Source organism: Centropristis striata, chromosome 6, assembly GCF_030273125.1.
Source record: "Centropristis striata isolate RG_2023a ecotype Rhode Island chromosome 6, C.striata_1.0, whole genome shotgun sequence".
Classification (NCBI taxonomy): domain Eukaryota; kingdom Metazoa; phylum Chordata; class Actinopteri; order Perciformes; family Serranidae; genus Centropristis; species Centropristis striata.
In genome coordinates, this window is record NC_081522.1 from 12412067 (window position 1) to 12434478 (window position 22412).

At 39.8% G+C, this 22412-nt stretch overlaps 1 protein-coding gene across 1 annotated transcript in view; it reads right to left on the reverse strand.

Annotated features, from left to right (window-relative positions):
- The window catches only part of roraa (RAR-related orphan receptor A, paralog a), a 191432-nt gene extending 171100 nt beyond the window's left edge, over positions 1-20332 (reverse strand). Inside the window, exon 1 of the mRNA XM_059334304.1 lies at positions 19984-20332. Within this exon, the coding sequence (XP_059190287.1) occupies positions 19984-20137 (154 nt within the window). The 5' untranslated portion in view covers positions 20138-20332. The remainder of the gene's footprint in view (positions 1-19983) is intronic.
- Between the last annotated feature and the right edge of the window lie 2080 nt (positions 20333-22412).

A 22412-nucleotide genomic window follows, 5' to 3' on the forward strand; every position in this document is an offset into this window, starting at 1 on the left:
TAGAGTTCCAACTACATACTGTATGTAAAGCTTGGAAACACTTCCACAGCATCCAGAAGTGCTGAGCATTATTGTGCATCAGCATTTCTTAAAAGGGCCCATAAGAGCTCTAACATTCTAGGTATCATCTCAGTCGTTGTTGGATAAAGGGAATCCATAAGCCCCTCATTGTTTGCAGTTTGACCAGGTGCTTGGCACATAAAACCCCTACATTCATCTGCCAAAAACTGCTGGCTCGCACACAAGACTGCAAACATCTCTTGCTCACTGCTCTGAAAATCATGTTTCCAAGAAACTGTGTGGATAACTGTTTATATTTAGATATCTCTTTTGAAAAAGGAAGAAATGAAATAAACATTTATCCAAGCTGTGGATGTAGTGTAATGAAAACAATGAAACATTATCTTCATCCATTTATCTGTTTTTTTTTTTTATCATAATCTGTTACTCAGTTCCAGTTAATGGAATGCATATCATCACACATTAATCAAACCAATCATACATGCCATATTATAATTGCTACAAAATATATGAGACAGCCCAGTCTTTTTTTTTTTTTTTTTTGCTGCCTTGTGATGAATATGAACCTGGGGTTAACCTATTCCTTACAAAGACCAGAAATCAATTAATATTTAATTTGCAGACAAATTAAATATTGAGAAAACAGGAGGGCTTTCCATAATGTCTCTGCAAGTGTTTTTTTTAAACTAAATTAATTTGAGTGTTTTTCATCAAAGGTAATGTTACACCAAAGCTGCCACATCCCAGGGACTTCCAACTTTTGGCTTCACTTTTCTTTCAAAATGATTGATTCATGAATGGCTGACTGCACAGGCCTGGTGTGCAATTCAGTGTTTCTTTCATGCTGCTAAGACAATCTGGTTTTAAACATCTTAAAAGGTTTATCGCATAATATTTTACATATCCCATATGTCCAGAATAGATAATCTAGTCTAATAAAAGCACCTACTGTGTGAGACACGGAGCCTTTATTGTTAGAACTTTGTGTAAAGTCTCATCAGGTGCTATCACATGTTTGTCTGTTGTTACTGGACTTATTAAATATAAACCACACATGCAGTAATTTACCATCATTAAGTGCTCAATTATGAGCTGTCACTTAATAACAGACAGTGAGCAATTTCATTGATTTTTGAAGTGAATAGGATCCTCTGAGCGAGTGTGACAGTAATTACCCCATAAAAACTCTGGAGTGGAGCAACAGATAAACACAAGCGACATCTTGCCATGCATATCCATGCCGCTTCACACTCAAGAAGCTCACAGCGGCTGACGGTTTTGATGCACTTCAGTCTCCCTGATATTTCACTTGTTTAGACAACCTGCTCCGGTTTCATCATGTGCATGTCTAAAATCATACAAAATAACCTTTACAGTCACATCCAGGATCACAGATTCACACTTAACTTGCAGTTTGAGATATCAGCCTGTGAGCCTCTGCAAAGAAAATAATAAAATTTAAATAAGTGGGAAGCAAAATATTCATTTTATCTATGCTGACCTTGTGCCTTCATGGCAATTAAAAGTCTCATATTAAATCCCCAACTTTCTATCAAAGGCACCACAAAGGAAGGGACTGTCTGATTTGTTACAAAACAATCAAAAGCCAGCAATGATGCTTGTTAAGCTTCAACATGTTCAGCATATCCAGCTGGCAGACCATCATTACACACAATCAGACTTGCTGGCAACATCCTCTCCAAAAGCTTTAAAACGATTGTCATCTCTTGATATTTAAAACCTCATATCTACATTATCGGAAATGTGAATTATAAAACATCATTATGAGATAGCGTATATATCGGTGATTGCATCTATTTTTCCTCACATGGTTCAAAATTAAAATGTCATTTCACCGTTTCCATTAAATACAGAGCGGTATAAATCATTTCATGGAATAGATGGTTGAACCTGGGCTGTCGTTAAGGGTCAAACAATATCCAAATGTATGACACAGGTTGAAACCACCCAGTGCTCCGCAAATCAGCTGGGCACAAAATACCCTTCTGTTCCCACTGTCACCTCCTGGTACCTTCACGCTTTGTGGATATATCTGGGAGGGAGGAGGGGGGAGGCAGCGGAGAGCCAGGAACCAGGGGCTGAGGCCGAGGAGCCTGGATAAATTAGCCAAACCACTTAGGTGATTTCAACTAAAATTAGCAGTGCTGCCTGTGGGCTCCATCAATTCTGAACTTGCTCAAACTCTGACAAGCATGGGGGAACTTTTCCCCCTGGCCCCGCTATCTAGGAGCCCCCTCAGTCTGGCTCTCTCTCTCTTTCCTCCTTACACCCTATCCTCTGCTTTCCCTCTATGTTTTACTACAGAAAGCTCCAATTAGGGCTCTCAGCCACTATGCATGAGCACTACTGTACATCCCGACACTCCAAGATATTATTTTTCCTTAATTTCTCACCTCATTCCTATCAGAGAAACAGTCAAAATTCAAATTTAAAAAGGTCTGCTCTACAATATATCAACTGTGCAAGGGTTGATGAGAAATTGAACATTATTTCAATTAGAAGCACAAAAAGATGTGAGCATTTAAAAATTGTGCTGTGATTCATTTTCATCGTTCTCAGTATCCAGTAGTATGGTCACAGGCGCTCACAGTGTTGTTGACACACAACAATGTGGTAGCTGAGAAACCACATGATCTGAATAGGGTGGAACACAATGAGCTGCAATTTCAAAAGGCTCCTTTTGCAAAGCTGTAATTCAAATATTAGAGACAGGGCAACAGAGATTTCTCTTTCATTGTATGTAGAGTACACATAATACACATATCTCGTGTGATACTGCAGAACAATGCACATACAATTAGAGACGAATGTTGCAAGCATTTGTTAGAATGCATATGCATGGTGAATACACAATTTCCTTTATAATCTGACGACATATGTGCAACATTTATCTACACCTGGCTCCTCCTGGCACCAGGTTTTCTCTCCTGGCTAAATTGCCAGTCTACCTAAACTGACAGGTGGCCACCCTGAAATGAAAAATTTGCAACACATTTTGTATTTAGTCAGTGTTAATTGTCTCCCTGAAAGGCAATTTCAAAAGACTGTATTTTAAACAGAAGTTAATGTGGAGGAACTGTAAACATACACACAATAGGCAGCTGAAAGCAACAGTGAATCCTGAACTCTTTCATGAGCAGTGGGGGTAAAAACCTCTATTTAGCCACGCAGAAAAAGCATCCGTTCAGCCTGAAACATGACAAAAACCTCATCTTTGATGTGGGGAACATTTCTGTTTCCACATATGTTTATGAAATCAACCGCACAAAATTTTAAGGTGATTTTTATTAGGGTAATTAATTGCTCACAGTAGTTCAAGCTGCGGGGTGAGCGGCGCTTTTCATTGCTAATCAGACAGCAACTCATCAGCAACCCAGACGCCATGCGTGCTGAAACGGAGCACAGGAGCATGAAAACCCAAACACATGTGTACACACACACACACCAGTAAAAAAAACAAATGACAACATTAAAAGGATGCTGCCATGACTCACTAAGACGTTCAATCAGACATGTAAACATGCATAAAATAGTGACGGATCATATTTGCTGCTCGAGTGACTGCACGAGCACCACGCAGCCCGGGCACATGAAGACAAAGACATTTCATAGGAGGAAGTGCGCGGCTCCGAGCAGCCAAGCAGACTAAATTGACCTATTCCTTAATCGTTTTTAATGAAGACAATGTGAGCCCTGAGTGCCGCTGAGACCTCGAGCGGTTGGCGCTGCCTCGTGCACGCACTGCACCGCAAACTGGCTGCCACACAAACAAAGCCGAGCAGCTGATTTTTAATTCTAAATTGTGAATTTCAAATCATCTCTCTCAGAGATTACCTTTCCCCCAGCAGACTTTCTCTAATTTGTTCAATTAATGGGAATAGTGTTCCAATTAAAATGTCATATCCAAATGAATTTAATTTGAGACAAAACTGCCTGTGACAACTGGTTGGTGAGAGATCTCTGACAATGGAAATGAATAAAGCAGATCCATTAACAGCCATCAATCTATTTTTGACTCACACTTTTTGTTAATCAGGTGTTTTTTTTCTTATTTCTCATGATACCTAAAGATCCTGTTCCTAAATAAGTGACAATGGCTTTGAAAAACTTGAACCTGATTCACACCCTTATTAGTTGGACTCATTAGTATAAACTCTCAACTGCACAGTTGACTTCCTCCTGTGTATTTGAACATGACGCTGGTCTCCCTTCCTCCTGACCTGTTTGATGACACTCCTTTCTGTAAGCTTCTACCAAGAGGCAGCTCAGAGATACCACAGAGACAAAGAGGTCAGATCAAATTAAACCATTTGATCACACCGCTGTACAACACCACAGCCGGTTGTTTTTTTCTCTCTCTCTATTATGCAACTGCTAACATCTGTTACTTCTTCACGGGCATTATGTGCACCCTAATAAAGCTGCAACATTAATATGTTGCATTTGAGCAAGAGCTTAAATTTGCATCTACTCAAAGCTGAATAAGAGGGACCATTTGTGCATTTAATGACCAAATCAAATATCACAAGGATAATGGTTCTCACATGCAAATTGGATGACTCTTTCAATCTCCCAGGTGAAACAACTTATTAGCTCACATGCTAAATGAATTCATTTCGCTTCAACCTCCATTTTCTGCTGGGCCAGGACCGGTAAAAATGTATGCAGACAAATGTTCTCATCTCTTTTGGGAATGTCTAGCGGAGGACATTTCTCTGGGAATATGCGAACATTCTTTATTCTGCATAACAGCTCCTGCAAACCTATTGTTTTGAGTTGACAAGGTGCTCCACGGAAGCACGTCAGCTCTTATATCAAATTCGCCACTCTGACCTTCACCCTAGTTTCAAGTGGGGCAAAAGGAGTGCACGTGCAATAGAGTGGGAGAGGGAGAGGGATATAGAGGGAGTGAAGACAGGAGAAGTTATACAGAGGAGATTTTCCAAGGACGACTTCAACTTCCTAATGGAGTCTCCAGAAAGCTGAAGACTGGTACGCCGGCGAAGAGGAGGGCAACAGGAACAACGGCTCCCTCTGGGGTCAAAAGACAGGGAGGTGGTCAATGGTACCAGTAAGACAAGCAACCACATAACTGGCAGCTTAATTGATCCATCAACTGTAAGTGCAGTGTTAGAGTTCACACATTAAAAATCAAAAATACACATTTTTCATCTCACCTAGTGACATATGTCAGATTGATTTTGGTGTAAGTGTTGGAGATATCGGCTGTAGACATGTCTGCCGTCTCTCACATATGATGTAACTACATTGCACTTTGATTGTGGTGCTCAATGTCCTTCAGAAATCATTACCCTGTTATTCAAGAATTAACTTGTGAACTATTTCAAGTTGGAACTAGTTCTGCTCACAACTATATCTGTGGATTATCGTGCAGAACCAGATCTTGATTTATTGTAAGAGACATTCTGTGTTTTCTAAAGGTATTTTTTGGGTGGTTTGAACACCACAAGCTTATCTAGTTCCATTATATTTGAGAGAAGGCAGACATCTCTGCCTGATATTTACAGCACTCAAAACGAAACAATCTTTACTATACCAACTACAGGTAAAAATATGCATTTTTGATTTTTAATGGGAAAATTGTTTCTTTAAGACATCACATCCAGCTATCATCTAGACTGTAGATGTCTTAATAAAAATACCAGCCTACTCCTCACTTTTAACACTGCCGTTGGTTTCTTCTTTTCTTACAATAGATGCTCTTGTCATCTTTTTTTGCTTTGTGTATACTTCTGAACTATAGAGGATTAACAGCCTGTAAAAAGTATGCAAACTGTCAGGGGGCCCAATTTCAAACACAGCTGCTCATTTTGTTATTACAGACCTCCCAGTTCTAAGTTGTGTTAGAATACATCTCCTGAAGACTGCTGTTGGAGTCCTTCTCGTGCAGCCGAACAGTAAAAATACCTTTTCTTGAATAAAACATGAACGAAAGGGGGATTTAATTGTTTCTGCTTCCTTTCCTGGCATTATAGTGCATTTTGGCAAGCCATTACATGGACTGATACAGAATCAGCTTGTTGACATTAATGTAATGTAGCCATCAGTGTGTCCTCAGCCATATTTTGATATCTATTGCACTTTCTATACTCACTTGTTCACTTTACAAAAAAAACTATGGCCACACTGTTCTTTATCAGAGGAAGTAAAACAAAGTAAAAAGACAAATCTCTTTTGTCTTTTGTTATTTCTAGCCCCACACAGTCCTGAAAATGTCGCTATTGCAACACTTTCTCCATATGCCTCCAGACATCATCAAAAGACTATTTTTACTTTTTATTGGTAAATCATCAACTTTTATTTGAAAGTAAAACAAATGACAGACGTTTCAGCCCCTTGGCGCACCATCATGTGGGCAGGAAAGCAAAGCCAGGCAGCCTGACGAATGCCCAGCCAAGGCAAGCTGGAGGGAAGTAAAAGACACTCCTCCTCAAACGGGCCCGTCAGCTTTCAAAGAAGCAGCCATTAGTGAGTGCTCATCAAGCGGGAGCAGGGGCCCGTCCATTCCCCTGGTGAAGCAGAGCAAACGGCAGGCCACAATGCCTCTACAGGAGGAGGGAGGCGGAGGACTACAGAGATGAGCCCTGGACCCAGTGGTGTTTCCGAGCGGAGTCAAGCCGCACGTCCCCGGCACACTCAATTCCCAGCCCAACTGTCACTGCTGGCACTCAATTCAGCCCCTTCAAGCACATAATCTGTGCTCGTATGGCTGTTAAACACCACACTCTCCGGTCCTTCACTCATCTTGTGCCATGGTATTGTTGTGTCTGCTGTCTTTGTCTATTATTGAGCCATTAAAGGATTTGGACGGAGAACCATTTCTCAGCATATGGTATCTTGATCAGCGACAAGTCAACTTATGGACAATATATTCCTTTAGAAACGGATCATTTTGTGTATCAGAGGTAATTGAGGAAATATCACGAGATGTATATCTATTGTGTGCTTTAGAGCGTAGTCTAGCCACCGCATTCATTTGCTCATCGGTTCATGCAGCGAAGGGCAGTGAGTGGCGCCATCACCGGGAACAGGTGAGGGAGCCGGCTGAGATTCTTGCAAGTTGGAGGGAGAATCATTGCATTAATCTCAGCAAACACAGTGGGGTCTTAGGTGGCACGGTGCCATGCTGGAGATTCCCACTTACAGCCATCTCTCCCGATGACAGAGCGATAATGTCACATGGGTCCAGGTGAGCGAAAAATGGCAGCCTGCTTGATGCTCAGCCGGCTGCTTTAATTGGCTAAAACAAAGTAATTTGAGAGCGGTATGGGGGGCACAAGGGGGTAAATGATGGGACAGAAGGTCATTGCTTCTCTTTTACTCTGCTGTGTGCCATCCACCAACACTCCCAGCATGTGCTACGGTTAATATTGAGATCTATTATACACTAGCTTTTCACCATCTGCTTCACACACTGCGAACCTGTGCTGCACACCTTGTTATTGAATTAAAAAAAAGAAAATTTGTTTTGCTACGCTGTATGTCTGTTTGAGGATGTTGCAGCATACTTTGATTTGTGGGGATCATAAGACGCTCAGATGTTACCGATGGTTGGTGAATTATAACAAATGATGTAATCGCATCAAAAGAGCTTTTAAAGCGCAAAGAGCAGGGTATTTTTAAAAATGCCCTCTGCATCCATATGGTGCAGTCAGAGCAGGGAACAAGCAGGCATGATGCCATTATGAAGAGTTCTTTTTATTCTACCCTTACAAATTACTCTACAGCTGCAGCCAGTGATTTGTTTTATTATAGATTGATCTTATCATTACTTTTTCAGTTAATTGATAGTTTTTTTGTCTATCCATGTCAGGGAATAGTGTGGGAAAAAGACCCTTTCAATTTTCCCAGAGCCTAGCGTGATGTCTACTCATAGCTTGTTTTGTCCAATAAAAATATTTCATAATTAAGCGATTATTAAATTGTTGTTTATTCATTTTCAGTCTATTAATCACTGTCAGGAAAGATCTTGGGAACATTCATTAAAAAGCTTAAGCTTATTCAAAATATGAGTCAAGTAGGACATACTACTTACAAAATACTTAAATAGTTACTGATATGAAATACTGATGCAGTATATTGATGCTTAATCAAAGAACTGCAGCAATCTTACATAGCCTGTGTCACTCCTTTGCACAATGAAGTGCACAATTAAAGTACAAAAAGTATTTCCTTTTTTTGCAATATATTCCCTAGTGATATTTCATCAACACTTCCAAAACTGAAAAAGTGACAGAAACAACAGGTCATAAGAAAAGGTGCTGTTCTGCAGACATCTTTCCAATATCAAGTGCACAGACAGCATTTCATTAACACTTGGGTATCTGTGTGTGTGTGTGTGTGTGTGTGTGTGTGTGTGTGTGTGTGTATTCGGGCATGTGTCTGTCTGCTGAGTGTGCGTTCAAGCGTGCAGGTACGTGTTCGCTTGTTTGAGTGCGTTGAGATACATGATGCACCTGTGTTAAACAAATGACCCCCATGCCTGTGTGGGTTTCTCCCAGGTGTGGCTGATGCATGGATCATGTGGTGCAGAGTGCTCGGGGCCACATTGGCTCAATCGTCCTGGGATCATCTCTGAATGTGGCCCCGAATTTGCATTGAGTGAAGGAACGGTTCACCTCCTCAGCACAGTTTTCGATGCATCTGAGGTGCAGGGGAGGAGTGTGCTAGACCAACCCCCTGCAGGCAGAATCAGGTGTTATCTGTCTGACTGGGGACACCACCATCAATCTCTCCTGTCCACTTTCCTTTGCCCAGAATCAAATCAGCACAGGGTAATACATCTGCACTGACGACGTGCAGACAAGATAAGCAATCGGGTATGCCAAAATTTTGCCAAGTTTGCCTGATGTGTGAAAGGGGTAGTGATAATGTATTTATCACTATATGCAACTGGTTTCCGCTAGCAAAGGATACAGTGATAAAATGAGATACTGCTGCTCTACCACTTAAAGAGATAGTTCAGATTTAAAGTGGGGTTTTATGAGGTGCTTATCTATTGTCAGTGTATTACCTATAGTAGGTGGCGCTCGGCCCTCCCCCAGTGTGTAGAAGCAGGCAGGAGTACTAGCGCAGAATCTAATGCCGGCTTTACTTATATTGTTTCTTCAAACAGATTTCACTTTAACGAAAACAGTAGTTTAACCTCAGAGAATATTGGAGTTTGGGGTCTACCACTGCCTTGATCAGCAGGTTTGTTTCCATCAGTGTGTGATTTGGTGAATCCGAACTAACCTTTTAAACACAAAAATCACACAATAAAAAAAACTAATTTTAGCTTTGAAGAGAGAATAGATAACGTTTCCAGCTCCCCATCAGAAAAGGCGATCTGACTGCAATGTTAAGTGGTGATAATATTCTACATATAGCATACAATTAAAACAATACTGATTTTTTTTGGTGGCTAAAATGCATTTTGCTTCTTCCCCGGTCCACAGGGGAACATTGCTTAGCTTCTGTGCCAGTACTCCTGCCTGCTTCTCCAAACTGGGTATGTGCCAACTGTAAGTACTTCATGCAACCCCACTTCAATAAATCCAACTATCTCTAGTTAACTAGAGCTAGGAATACAACAACCCAGGTGCAATGTTGGGCTTATGTCAAATAACAGCCAACAGAAAATAATCAGTAAATATGCCATTTTTGTTAAAGCCTAGTTCAGGTAGATCTCATGCTCTGACACTCAGCACAGCCGAAATGGACGAAAACACTGAGTCACATAAAAAAAAAAAAAAAAACACTTAGTGTAATCGCTTGTTTGTAACCTCTTACAGACTTATTTGACATCTTTCAACACACATTACCTGGGCTGCTCTTCAAGGTTCAATTTTACGCCCTATCTTATTTTCCATTTACAGGCTGATACTTTTCATATCAACAGAAAACAAAATATTTCTTCCTACTGCAGCGCTGACAACACAGGTGTACTGCACCCTTGAAGGCCACTGACTCAGAAATGACGTTTACATGCACAAAACATTCTGGTTTTGGCTTTTATTCCAAAAAAGATTCCTCCTAAGCTGTTTCAGCCCTAATGAAAATATATATTTTTCACTAATATACCTGTTTGCATGCAGCCATACATACTCCCATAAGCGTAACAAAGTTTTCCACAAGTGCATTTGTTCGCACATGCAACTTTCATACCCCATTCTTGGAAAGGTGTGTTGTGACATTTGCGCATATCCAAAAATGGGTTGATATCCAATTCTTTCGAAATGTTTAAACGTAGGAGTGTCGCTCATTTCTAACAGGAATGTTGGCTTTTCCTTTAAAGGTATAGATCTCTGCCGTAGCCCTGCAAACTGTCGCTAGTTCGGTTGTGCATGTTTGTCCGCACATATTCCAAATGCACTGTGTACCTGTGAATATGTCCAAAGAATTTTTCTAAAATCTGAATAATATTGGCATATCCCACACGCATTAATCAGAAAATGCTACATTTGGAATTAGGCTTAAAACAGAATATACGAATGAAATATGCTTTTTACATGACCTCTATTTAATTCATAATAGTGGAACAATAGTATACAAACCAAGTCCATTTTAGATTTAAATCCAGAAAACATGGTGGATTCTTCTGTACTAAATCAGTAAAACTGTGAATGGAAAAAGTCTTTTATCTTTTTCATAGTTCGACTATACCCTAACTTCATTCTAACATCAATCACTAGTCTGTTTCACTTCTCTGGCTCATTCAAAATTCAGCAGTTATGCTTTTAACTGATTCAAACAGACAAAATAACATCAGTCGAGCCCCTCTCTTTTTATCTGGTTACCTGTTATGTGAAGAATTGATCTGAAGATTTCACCCATTACTTTTACAAGCAGAGTGAGGTCTGGCCCCGAGCAATTCTGCAGACCTTACAGCCCCCTGTGAGCTAGCCCGCAGCCTCACATTCTCCTTCTGGCTCTAGCAAATGTTTCTGTACTTGAGACAAAAGATGACCAAAGCTCTTGCTTTAAACTTAGGAGGGGCCTGCCCGAGGATGTTCGGCAGGCACATTTAGCATCGGCTGTTAAATCACTTGAAAAATGTTTTGATCTCTCCTGGTTTTACAAAATGCCTTGTGTTGCTCTAAATTCAATAAAAGCTCCAAAGTCAAAATAACAAGTGCACTTTCTTGTAATTAATCTGTAAGACAAGGCCCATTATGCCCCAGGCCACTAGGCGGCAGGGAGTTTCAAAAGCAACACAGCACAAGGGAGAATCTGAAAGTCGACCAAAAGATGCACAAGAGAGCAGGAGGGGAAGAGGGAGGTGAAGAACCTCTGTTGACACCTGGTCTGTATGATAATCTGATCTGTGTATGATGGCTCAGAGTTTGAAAGGCACTTTGTCCAATTAGAAGTGTGCAGCAAATTTCCACCTGCCCCTGACAGAGATGAAGTGGCTCTTTCAGAAGACGCTGTGGCACTGAGCCAGCAAAGAGAGCCCAAACACCGCAAGTGGAGCAAGCAGAAATTAATGAGCATCACAAGCCACACTTGTTTAACACAAGATGACATAGAATGAATATTCCCTCAGTTAAACTGTTTCATACTATATTTCAATTACCCAAACCTCAACAAAGGCAGAATGGAAATAGTTCATAAAGAGAGAAGAAGTTGATATATTGTGTCAAACAGCAGATAGTTCTGAATTTATAACTTCGATTTGTGTTGTATTTGGACTTTTATTTTGCTGCCACATGTGAAAAGTATTTTCCTTAATCTAGTTTTACTTTCATAATGGCTAAGAACATTAAACAAACAAAAAAAAAAACAATTAAAAGTGAAAAATAACTCCAGTTTTGTATGCTTACATTTGACAGCAACACTTTTTCACCGGTTCATGCAGTGTATAAGGGCCGTCTGTGCCACTATCAACATCAACCAAAGGCCTCCGTCTTCCTATTTCTGTATGTCTATTTCTGTCTGTCACATAAAAATAGGCTTTTAACAACCCAGCATGGCGTTAATTATTGCCTCTTAAGCACTGCATTAGTAAAATAAAGCTGCAAATATTGATTGATCAGACAGCTGATATTTGTCAGTGAATGAGAGAAGGATTTTTGTACCATACATGGTGAAGAGTGACTCTGTCTTTCAATCACTGTCAGAACGCCGCACAGCAGCAGCGTTGCTGCATTGATTGAGCCCCATCGTGCCACACTCTGTCTTAGTACGCCTCCTAAAGCAATCAATCCAGAGACACGCAAGAACCAAATATTCATTAGTGACTTATTCATATTCAAAAGCTGCCTTTTCAAAGTAACAAAAGAAGCAGAATTGTGTTTGACAGGCACACTACAATGATTCTATGACATATCGTGTGAGGCATGAACAATCGTGATCATCTTCTATTATTTTATGAGAAAAAGGATGTGTGCATTATGGTTGTCTGCCAGATGAAAACATCTGTACAAACAACTAGATTATCTTAAAAAGATTATAGTGTCACAGTGTTAAACGATGAAATAAATACAAATGTCTTTGATTTCAGAAATAATCAAACCAGAATTCTTCACTCAGATTTGAGTAAAAAGACACAAAGGTCAGGAAAAGTATCCATGTTTGGATAACACACAGACTAGTGTGAGATGTTTCAATAAGAAGAAGCTAATAGTTTCACACAGAGTGATTCAACATGATTAATACTTATGGGTATTGTTTAAGTACTCTACCCCATTGGCCCTCTGTAACTGGCAAAAAAAGAGAGAGATGGGCTGTGATGTTAATAATTAGTTGGTTCTGCGCTCAAAAAAATTCTGTCCAACCTCACCAGATTTTAATCAAAGGCTGAAAATAGTAGCTGATTGTAATCGGCACTCAGAAGTCACCAGGGGTGTTTGAAGAGCCCGTCAAGCCTGAGAGTGGAGCTAATTCGATTAAGTGGCGGCAGTACCTGGAGGGGACGGATCTGTATCTCTCCCTTTTTTATTTATGAGATTAAGTCGCGCTTGTTATTCCAATATAAATAATCAAGCCAACAGAAATGACACTGATTTTCAAGTCGTTTTATCTCCCTTGTCTCCAAAAGTTTTTTGTTTATTTCAGGTGACAAATAAACTTTGAGTAATACTCCGGCGGTACTGATGTAACGAATATAACGGCGGAGGATGTGATGTGCGTGCTTCGCCTTCCTCAGTGTTATTGCCTTACCACATGGAAAATCAAAGTGTAGGCACTAGGGGGGGAAAATCTGCTCCTGCAACTAGATTATTAAGATTTGTTCAATAAAAAACAAAAAACTTCCCATGTGGTGAAATAATGACGCTGGAACTAATGATGCCAGACTGATGCGTTTGAAACAAGACCAGTAGTTCCAGCAATTCCTGAGACCACCTTTTGTAGTGTAGACTATTGTAGTTATATATAATACACCCTCAGAACATATCTGCAGACAAAGCTACATTATTCTAACCAAAGGAGAAAGCACAGATTCTCCTTCCTTGTTACCGTTCTTCATCCGTGCTAGACGGCTTCAATATGCAACCCATATTTCCATTTCCATTCAACTCCTGATGTCATAGTCCACTACTCAACAGTCCTTCAAACAGAGCTGCCTTGAGGGCCATTTAGCCCCCAGAAAGCAAGATAAATAATGGTTAAGAGCCTCTTGAGGTGTACTGTTTGACTAACATACTTTAGATTTTACAACGTTACCTCTTCCTGTATTAAAGCGTGCACATGCACAGAACATCTGGGGAGAACCTCTGAGGCCGGGAGATCATCCTGATTTTTCTCTCAAGTGTTCAACACATGTCAGCTCTCTGCAGCCTGCATGAAGCCGTAAAGGCTCTGTGCTAAAATATATATTTTCTCTGAGTGGGCAGACACTCACAGCTATATGTTCACATGATTTGACGTGGAGTGGCGTACAGCACAGGAACGATGGTTTCAGAGATGCTGCTGGTCAAAGTTTTTTGACTGAATGCTGGGGTTTTACCTACCTGATCGGGAGCTCTGCACTCCACACTGGTCGAGTTGTGAAAGGCTTGGCCCTAGATGCAACATAAAAATTCCTCTGAGTGATCCTTTAGACCCCTCTCACCACCTCTCTCCCTCCAGGCCTCTTCTAAAGGGGCCCATGTCATATCAGAGAGGCACAGAGCAGCACGGAGCCAAGCGGCACCAGTACTTAGGTCACAGTGTACCACATTAAATTTAGACTCCTTTAACGCCCTCCAATAATGCATCTGGAGTATTTCCGGTCATTACTATTCAGACTTTTCTATCTAAGATACAAACTTCTGTAAATGGGCCATAGATCTGAGCTGTCATTCACCACAGGAGATTTCACATCAAATCTGGTGTCTGTCACCAGTTGAAACTTCCTCGCCAGCCCCAGTTAAGCCACTGGTGATTCAAACTCCAAAATAAACTGTCCCGCAAGAATAAAACTTTCAGATTTGGTCTCGGGTAAGTTTGACATTTCTAAACTTTTTTAAATTAATATAGCCTATTAGGGGCTTGCATCGCTTTGCAGACAGTATACACCTTATAAATCTAAAAATGGACTTACAGGTTCACAAAAAATGCAGCTATACCAGAACAGTTGTGCTATGCATTCTTGTAGTGTTTCACTATTTACTCTGCATCTACAGTGTGTTTCCTGAGCGGGGTAATGAACTGTTTTGTAATATGTCAGCACCAATTAACAACTAGTACAACCGCAGCACTGTGTACTAATTGAAAGCACATGGACTCAAATAACTTAAACCTTGGACTTTGGTTAACCACGTTTCCTGCATCATATTAGATGCCACAACATATAAATGGTGGATATTTGATAGAAATGCATGGGGAACTTTGACGCTCCAGATGTTTAGTCTTACGGAGAGATTCAGGGGTCAAGTGTTGAACTCAGGCAAAAGTATCGCTGCTAATAACTAGTGACATCCTGTCAGTGTGTACATTTTCACTGGCAGCATGTCTACAAAGTAGTTTCCTACAATAAAATCCACAGGAGTGCTTTCATGCAGCTTCTCTCATATCAAATACAGAAAACATTCCACTCTACGTCATCACGTGTTATTGCATCATTTGTTATTCTTTCATATCATATAAAAAGGAATATTAAATGATCAAATGATGGTAAGAAAATAATAAAAAAGCCTCTAAGATGCCACACTGATACACCAAATTAAAATAAAGTGGTTAACCACCTGACCAAAAAATAAAGTTTCCTCTCCCTTCAGCCTCATACTCGCACTAGCGGCGCTCAAAACTTTCAAATGTCTGCTATTTTAACATTTAAAATCCCAAACATACTTTATTTTAAAAGGTCCCATAAGTGCATGTGTGTAATTTTCTCACATAGGTTGACCTGTTTATTTGAATATAAAGAGTTTAAAAGTAAATTTGAGCCATTTATGTGACAACTCATGACACTTTAGGAAATTCAAACCAAGTTTTGTAAAGAGATACCTAAACACATCAGTATTATTAAAGTTAATGCTACTTAGCTTTGTTACAAAAGTAACTGTATAAAATCTAAGATCAAGTTTTATTCAGCAGAGTTGTTATATGCATATGATGCAACAGCACAAAATTGTTTAAACTTCATAGGAAAATATTTAGTTTATGATATATATAAGCATGTATATACACTTTTGCACTTGAAGTAAAACTGCTTTGTATTAAATTGAACTACAACTGGTTATTGCTATACTCTGGATGTAATGTGTCGGTTCGTTCATAATCCTATTATGCTCTAAAAATAAATAAACACATTGTTTTTAAATCCCAAAATGTATACAACAATGTTTTTTTGCCCTATGACGAAGTCAGAAATAAGCTAACAAAGAAAAGAAAATTATTTTATAGGTCTGATTAAATTAAAAAATCCCTTAACAATTTACCACACTGTACCGTACAAACAAGTAGGACAATTTGAGGCAAAATAATATGTTATTATTTTAGACATTTTTCTTGTTATTTTGATCTGACAGAGAGAAAAGAAAGAGCGATAACATCATAATCAGTGCTTATTTAACTACTAATCCTGATGTAATGTTGACGTTCACATGTACAGGTACATCCTCCTTAGATAAGCATGCTGCCGCTCAAATGTAATCTGACCTTTGAAGCTCATAAAAAACAAAAGAGCTTTCTTTTTTTCAAAGACAGTTGTGCCAAAGTCTAAACTGAGACCAGATGTCTGTGCACCAGCTCAGTGTGCAGTTAAAGAAATATTATCTGCTATCTTTTTCAGTAAAACTGTTTTGTACTGTTGGTGTGAGGAGAATTTCACTTGAATGAATCAAATACTGAGTTTCAACTTCAATAGGCTGATTATTAACATTTAACAATGTGAACTGTCTGACAGGTAGCAATAAAAGAGCTCACGATACTATCGCCTCACCCACATTTAAGAATTGAAAACGCAGGAGGACTGAAACTCGATATTATGTTACAGGCAGCCAGCCAGAAAAAAAGAGACACCTAATGGAGTTCCTCTCCCGGCTCAGTCCGAGCTGAAGGCTCAGCTTTAAGCCTATACCTGTATCTTCATGCTCTCCAGCGGGCAGGGAGCCCTAATTCATTGAATTTGAGAATGCCACAGCCTCAATAATGCCGCTGTCCACTCGAGTGGCGTGCAAGCCCCGTGCCAACTCCCGGCTTTCTGAGATTTTTGTGTAAAACCTTTTTTTTAAAAGCCTCTGTGTCCTGCACCTCATCCGTCTTGTGTCAACAACAACTGAATAAATGCTGCCTCTCTAGCCGAGAGCTCTCATTTCGCTGCCCAAAAATAAAAACTGCTGGATGAAAGTGTGGTTGCGTGTTCATTAAGAGGAGACTGAATGTTTTTTATACTCTGTTATAGTTTGGATCAGCTACTTAAACTGCAGCGTCAGGTAAGACAATGAAACATTTAAAACAGCATTTTATTTTTAATCTTAAGGGTAACAAAACTTGTGATGGGACAATCTACAAATGTTGTGACATAATGGTTAAAAACTGGCATTTAATATGAAAAGATCAAAAGCGATTTAATCTAGATATGACGCTGAAGCAGGACGCTGTGTAATGTCTTCCACTGCAGGAAACCACACTTCACCTGGTAACAACTTTCACAATGTTAAAAGCAACATCATGTTTTTTTGTCTTTACTGAGCAGCAATCAATTCAATCTATTTCACTCTAACAAGGGGACATGACATTCAGATGATGCATGTCATTATAAATGACAATAACAAGCATTTGTGCAGCAGAAGAAGACAAGCGTAGTGGTCAGTGTCATTAAATGGAGCTCACTATAGAACTAAAACATGCTCGTACACACACACTTTCAAACTCATGTTAACAGATGATCCTGGGCACCTTATCAGATCTGCAGCTTTAGAGCTTCCCTGTGCCATTGTCAGGTTCCAAGCCTCTGCAGAGACCGTGACCTTACATAACCAAGCCATTAATATTGATTGTTTCCAAATTTGCGAGCCAAGGGATCTCACAATAAGAAAATAACACCCTTTTCTTCTTTCCAGTAATGATATCCACAGCCCTCCAAGGCCTGTTCTCTGACCCACTCAAGTCTCACAGCAGAGCTTCTGCTGAAGTAAGCCTTTTCTACTTAAAAGGTATTAGCACTCAGGGTTAAAACAGTAAATGCTCTGCATGCAGGATAAGAAAATGTGCATCCTCAGAAAGTCTAATACAGCTGGTGTAAAGAGAGAAACTGCGCTTGAGCAAGTGTCTGCCGCCCTTTCAGATGTTGGTTTCTGTGGCTGGCCTGAAAAGCCTGAGCGCAGTGCTGTAATCCGAAAAAATGTCTTACAGGACTGTGACTCTACAGTGAGCCATAAATGTTTTTTTATTGTTTTATTTTTTTGAGTATTCCTGCACTGAACTGTGCCGACGCAATAAACTGTAGTTACTTTATAATAGAAAAGAAAAGAGTACTTGTACTTTTGCATTACTGCTTTATTTAATAAAGCAATTAAGCCATCATTTTTTTATGAAAGCAAACTTTTATTCTTCTCTCCTGCATGGTGAATGCTCTGAATATTTCTACATGATCACATTTAAAAATAATCTGTTTTGTGAGCCCAGTTGAGTGTCTTTTTAAACAAATATAAGCCAACTGTTGCAGTGCATAATGCTTTGTAGAAATGTGTGGCTGCCGTTTCTATATGTTACTGTACATCAAAGCAACAGATAGCAACTTACTGATTCTGCAAGATAAGATGAAATATGTATTGCCTGTTGTTACCACAGTCTTTTAAAAATTGAGCAGGCATCCTGTGCGTATGACTGAATACGCCGAGTGATGGCTAATACATATTGATGAACTAGTCAAATACAAAAGAATATATTAATTTAGGATTTAATCATTATTTCAGATAAATGTTGACTTTAATTAACTTTTTAAAAAGTTCTCAAAACGTTTCCTCAGGTCTTCTACTGCTAATGCTTTCTAACAATATTTTGTATTCTTTGCACAAAGGTCAAAATAAAGTTTGAGTGCAGAGAAACTCCTTCAAAGCTGCAGAGGTTGTCCCACTGAACATGTGTTTTTTTTCACCCATTCAGCATTACATAACAGACCGAAGGCGTTCTTTTTCCTGTCTTTCTCTTTCCCAGACGCACTTTAATCCTGTGCATAAAAGGGTGGGGTGAATATGGGTCAGCAGGTTAGGAGTGTCTCAAAGTCAGACTTGCGAAAAAAGAAATCAATCCACGAAGCCTCACAACTACCTGTCTTTGCCCCGCTATTACATAAGTGCTCCGGCTCTGCCAACCCACAAAGTCACACAGTTTCCCTTCAGTGGTGTATAAATACCCGCACAAGTGCAGTGATTTTTTAATTAAACAAACCGTGGTTTTCACGGGGAGTGGGAGAACTCTTGTGTAAAGTGAAAAGATCTGCGATGATGATTTCTGCTCTCAGTTGCGCGCCTCTGTTTATGGCTAAACCTGTTACATAACCAGCTTACATTCCACATTCACCATATCACACTCTAAATATACCCTTGCGCACAGGAAGAGTGCGCACACAAAAACCCACCGTGCAATGAATTAATTGTCACATGTACACGGTTCGCCTCCCTGTCATGTAAGCAACAACTGTGCTTGACAAGAATCAGCAGAGAAATCAGTATTTCTTTGAACTTGGATGAGCCCGGTTAGCCTGTGCTGGAGACAGCCGAGAGGGGGTGTGGTTAAATACTGTCTGTACTGTACAACATGGACGGGACGTGGTGGATAAATCATGTAAAAAATAAACTCAGCAGCATTGCAGGCACACTTTTGACGGGCTAATTGACAATATAGGCCCATTTAGTTTTTGATCATGTGAAAGGTTTAGTCGCAGAAGGCGTGCAGCGCCCTTCATGCTTTGCAACAGTGTTTGAGAGCTAAACAAATTCCAGCTGCTGGGGCGTCTTTTTGCACACAGGAATAGCCTAAAATCTGTTTGCTGGAGATGTAAAAATCCAGCCAGACGGCGATGTGTGCTGTATCGGCAATAGTGGAGGACACGTCCCTACAAAGGAGAATGAGACTGATCGATAAACTGGCCCACAGTTTGCAAAAGTTCACTTTTGACACTTTGACAATATCGCGTTTGAGCGGACAGGTTGTCCCCTTTTGGCACCAGGTGAAGCTGCTGTTGGTCAATTTTAAGTTGCTGGGTAATTGATTTATCTTGCAGAGAGAGTAAATGTGACATCTGTGACCGTATCACCCCCCTATGATTTGAGCTGTCAGTGGAGCCTGAAAACCAGCAACACACACCGAAGCACTAATTACAAGCGAACGCGTAAAAGCCGTCTTGGTCCAAAATAAAAAGCCGTGTGTCTGTGGTTGGGTGAATTTAGACAGTGTGCTGTTATTTATGTGGAAGAGATTTGATTCATTTTGAAGTTTGATATAAAAAAATCCGCGATCGGCGTGTATTTCTCACGCAGTTAAAAAAGCGAAACACGGTCCGCTTACCTCTGTTGGTGCTTGAACAGGTCTGCCTTCGAACCGGGGCTGGATGGTCCGCTTTCCGGAGCGTCTCCAGGTTTACCGGGGTTTCCCTGACCGGGGTAGCCGGCTCCGAGGCGCTGTTGCCCGGGTCGCTCGCTGGATCTGGAGGGGACTCCATGTTGAATTTCAGATTGACTGTTTAACTACCGCTAGTACTTAAAACTAATTCTTTGCGATCTGTGAGCTCCGACACTACGTCTTGCTATCTAATTTAGACTAGAAGTAAGAAATGAGAAATGCGAGTGTGTCTGGAGGTGGGTGTGTAGGTTTGATTGTCCACTAGCAGCGCTAGTGAGAGCTCCAGTCATGCACACTGAAAAGGGAGAGGTTGTCAATAGCCGAAGAATAGATGTAGGCCTGAAAGTAATCCATGCTGATCGACCCTGCGCAGTTTTACATTGGAATGGCAATATTTTATTACTGCCTCACCTTGCTCAGCAGTTTTCTACATCCATGTATTACCATACTTACATGTTGGGCAAATTATTATAATACTACACATAGGCTGCTGCTGAATTTGAACTGAAAATTGGCCAAAAATACCCAAAATACACCATAATTACATGCATTTGCATCATCCCATGATCCAAAACATTTTATTAGGCTATTACACTGGAAATAATGCATATAATTTGCATTAAAAAGCTGCAGCTCTTGTGGTTATTTTTGCCTTAAAAATAATCTGCAAGTCACTTCCAGTTAAATATGGTCACTATCATCATCATATCCTATTCATAACACACAATATCATCTCTATTTGCAAGTTCATTATCAGAAATGATTTAATGCTAAATCATTCAGTGTGGATGCCATTGGCTGCAGCTTACAGCAGTCCAAAGCTGTTCCATTAAACAACTTTTAATGTCTGATCATTTAAACAAGGATAGCCTTCATTATTTTAATCATGATCACCACCACCATCATCATCCTCATCATCATCATCACCGTCCTGTGGGAGGAGCGGAATGCATTACTGAGTATAGTCTTCTCGAGCTGATGAAAGGGACTCTTCCCTACACTCAAACAATAACCTGACTGTCTCCGCTCTGCTCCGATAAAAGTTCAGATTGACAGCAGTTTGGAGAGAATACGCTTTAAGACACAGTGCCGCGTACAGCTGGCATCAAACGTCACTCTGGCAGCAACCGGCATCCAAGCACCGCTTGTTGCGCAGCAATTACAAACAGCACGCTTTCTGCATGTGATCAGCGGGCAAGCTGCGAGACGGAGCCCCGCCTCTTTAAAACGGTGCACGTGGACTTTGACATGGTCCTGCCCTCTCAGTAAAGAGACACACACACTGCTGATAGACAAGCATGTGATATACAAAGAAATAAGCAATGAAAACTAATGAAAGTGATAAAATCATAATAAAGGAATATCAGGGATATCACTTATATAACCTATATGTAAAAAAGAAAGAAAGAAAAAATGATTGTATATTAATATTTATTAGGCTGACTTTACAAGGTCTTTCCTACACCTGATTATTCAGAGAAAAATACCATTTATATAACAGTGTATCTTCTTGATGGTTGATTGAAACATTTGAAAAGTTAATTTAATAGATTTTACAATACAGATAGTATACACATCTTTTGTTTTCTATAAAAACAATCATGCATGTCTGCACCCAATATGATAAATTATATAGTTCAGTCTTATATTATCATACTGCTATTGTCTATAAAGAAAAGATGTCTGATATGAATTGCATAAAAATGGCAAAGTTATGTCAACATAGACAAAACAAAATATTTAAACAACACTGTTTGACCACATCTGCATCCAGCATTTGCGGCATATGGCTACAACATGCTGTTAATTGGTGAAAATGTACTTTATTTGGGTTTAATTTCTTAGACTTCGTCTGCTGCTTGGTGTCTGCTTGGGCAGGTTTTGTAATTGGTGTTTCATTTATTTATTTGTTTGTATTAGTCAAGTGACATTATTTACATAAATGTTAATAGTGTCAAACGTGGCTGTAAAACACAAGGTTAGAAATGCAGAATGCATTAGTTTTATAATACTATTGCGCATTAATTAAGTCAATACATTTTAGATTTTCCATGTGTAAATTTTAAAAATAAACATGAAGAAAATAAAGTGAGATAAGGAAAATACAGTTAAAAAAAACTGAATATACTAAAATCCTACAAAAAGTAAAATCAATATTTGTAGTTTGGACGAATCACAGAATCTGTTTTCATGTTTCCAGTGCAGGGCTCCTCGCATGTAACTCACCAACAAGAGTATGATATAACTTTTGGAGCTGTGCTGCGCTGAAGGCCGACTTCTTGACAGAAAGCCAGAAGGAATCTCTCACTGCCAAGCGAAGAGGCCAAGTTCCATTCCTTCTGCTAGGCTTTAGCTCCTCCAAATTTCCCTGACCT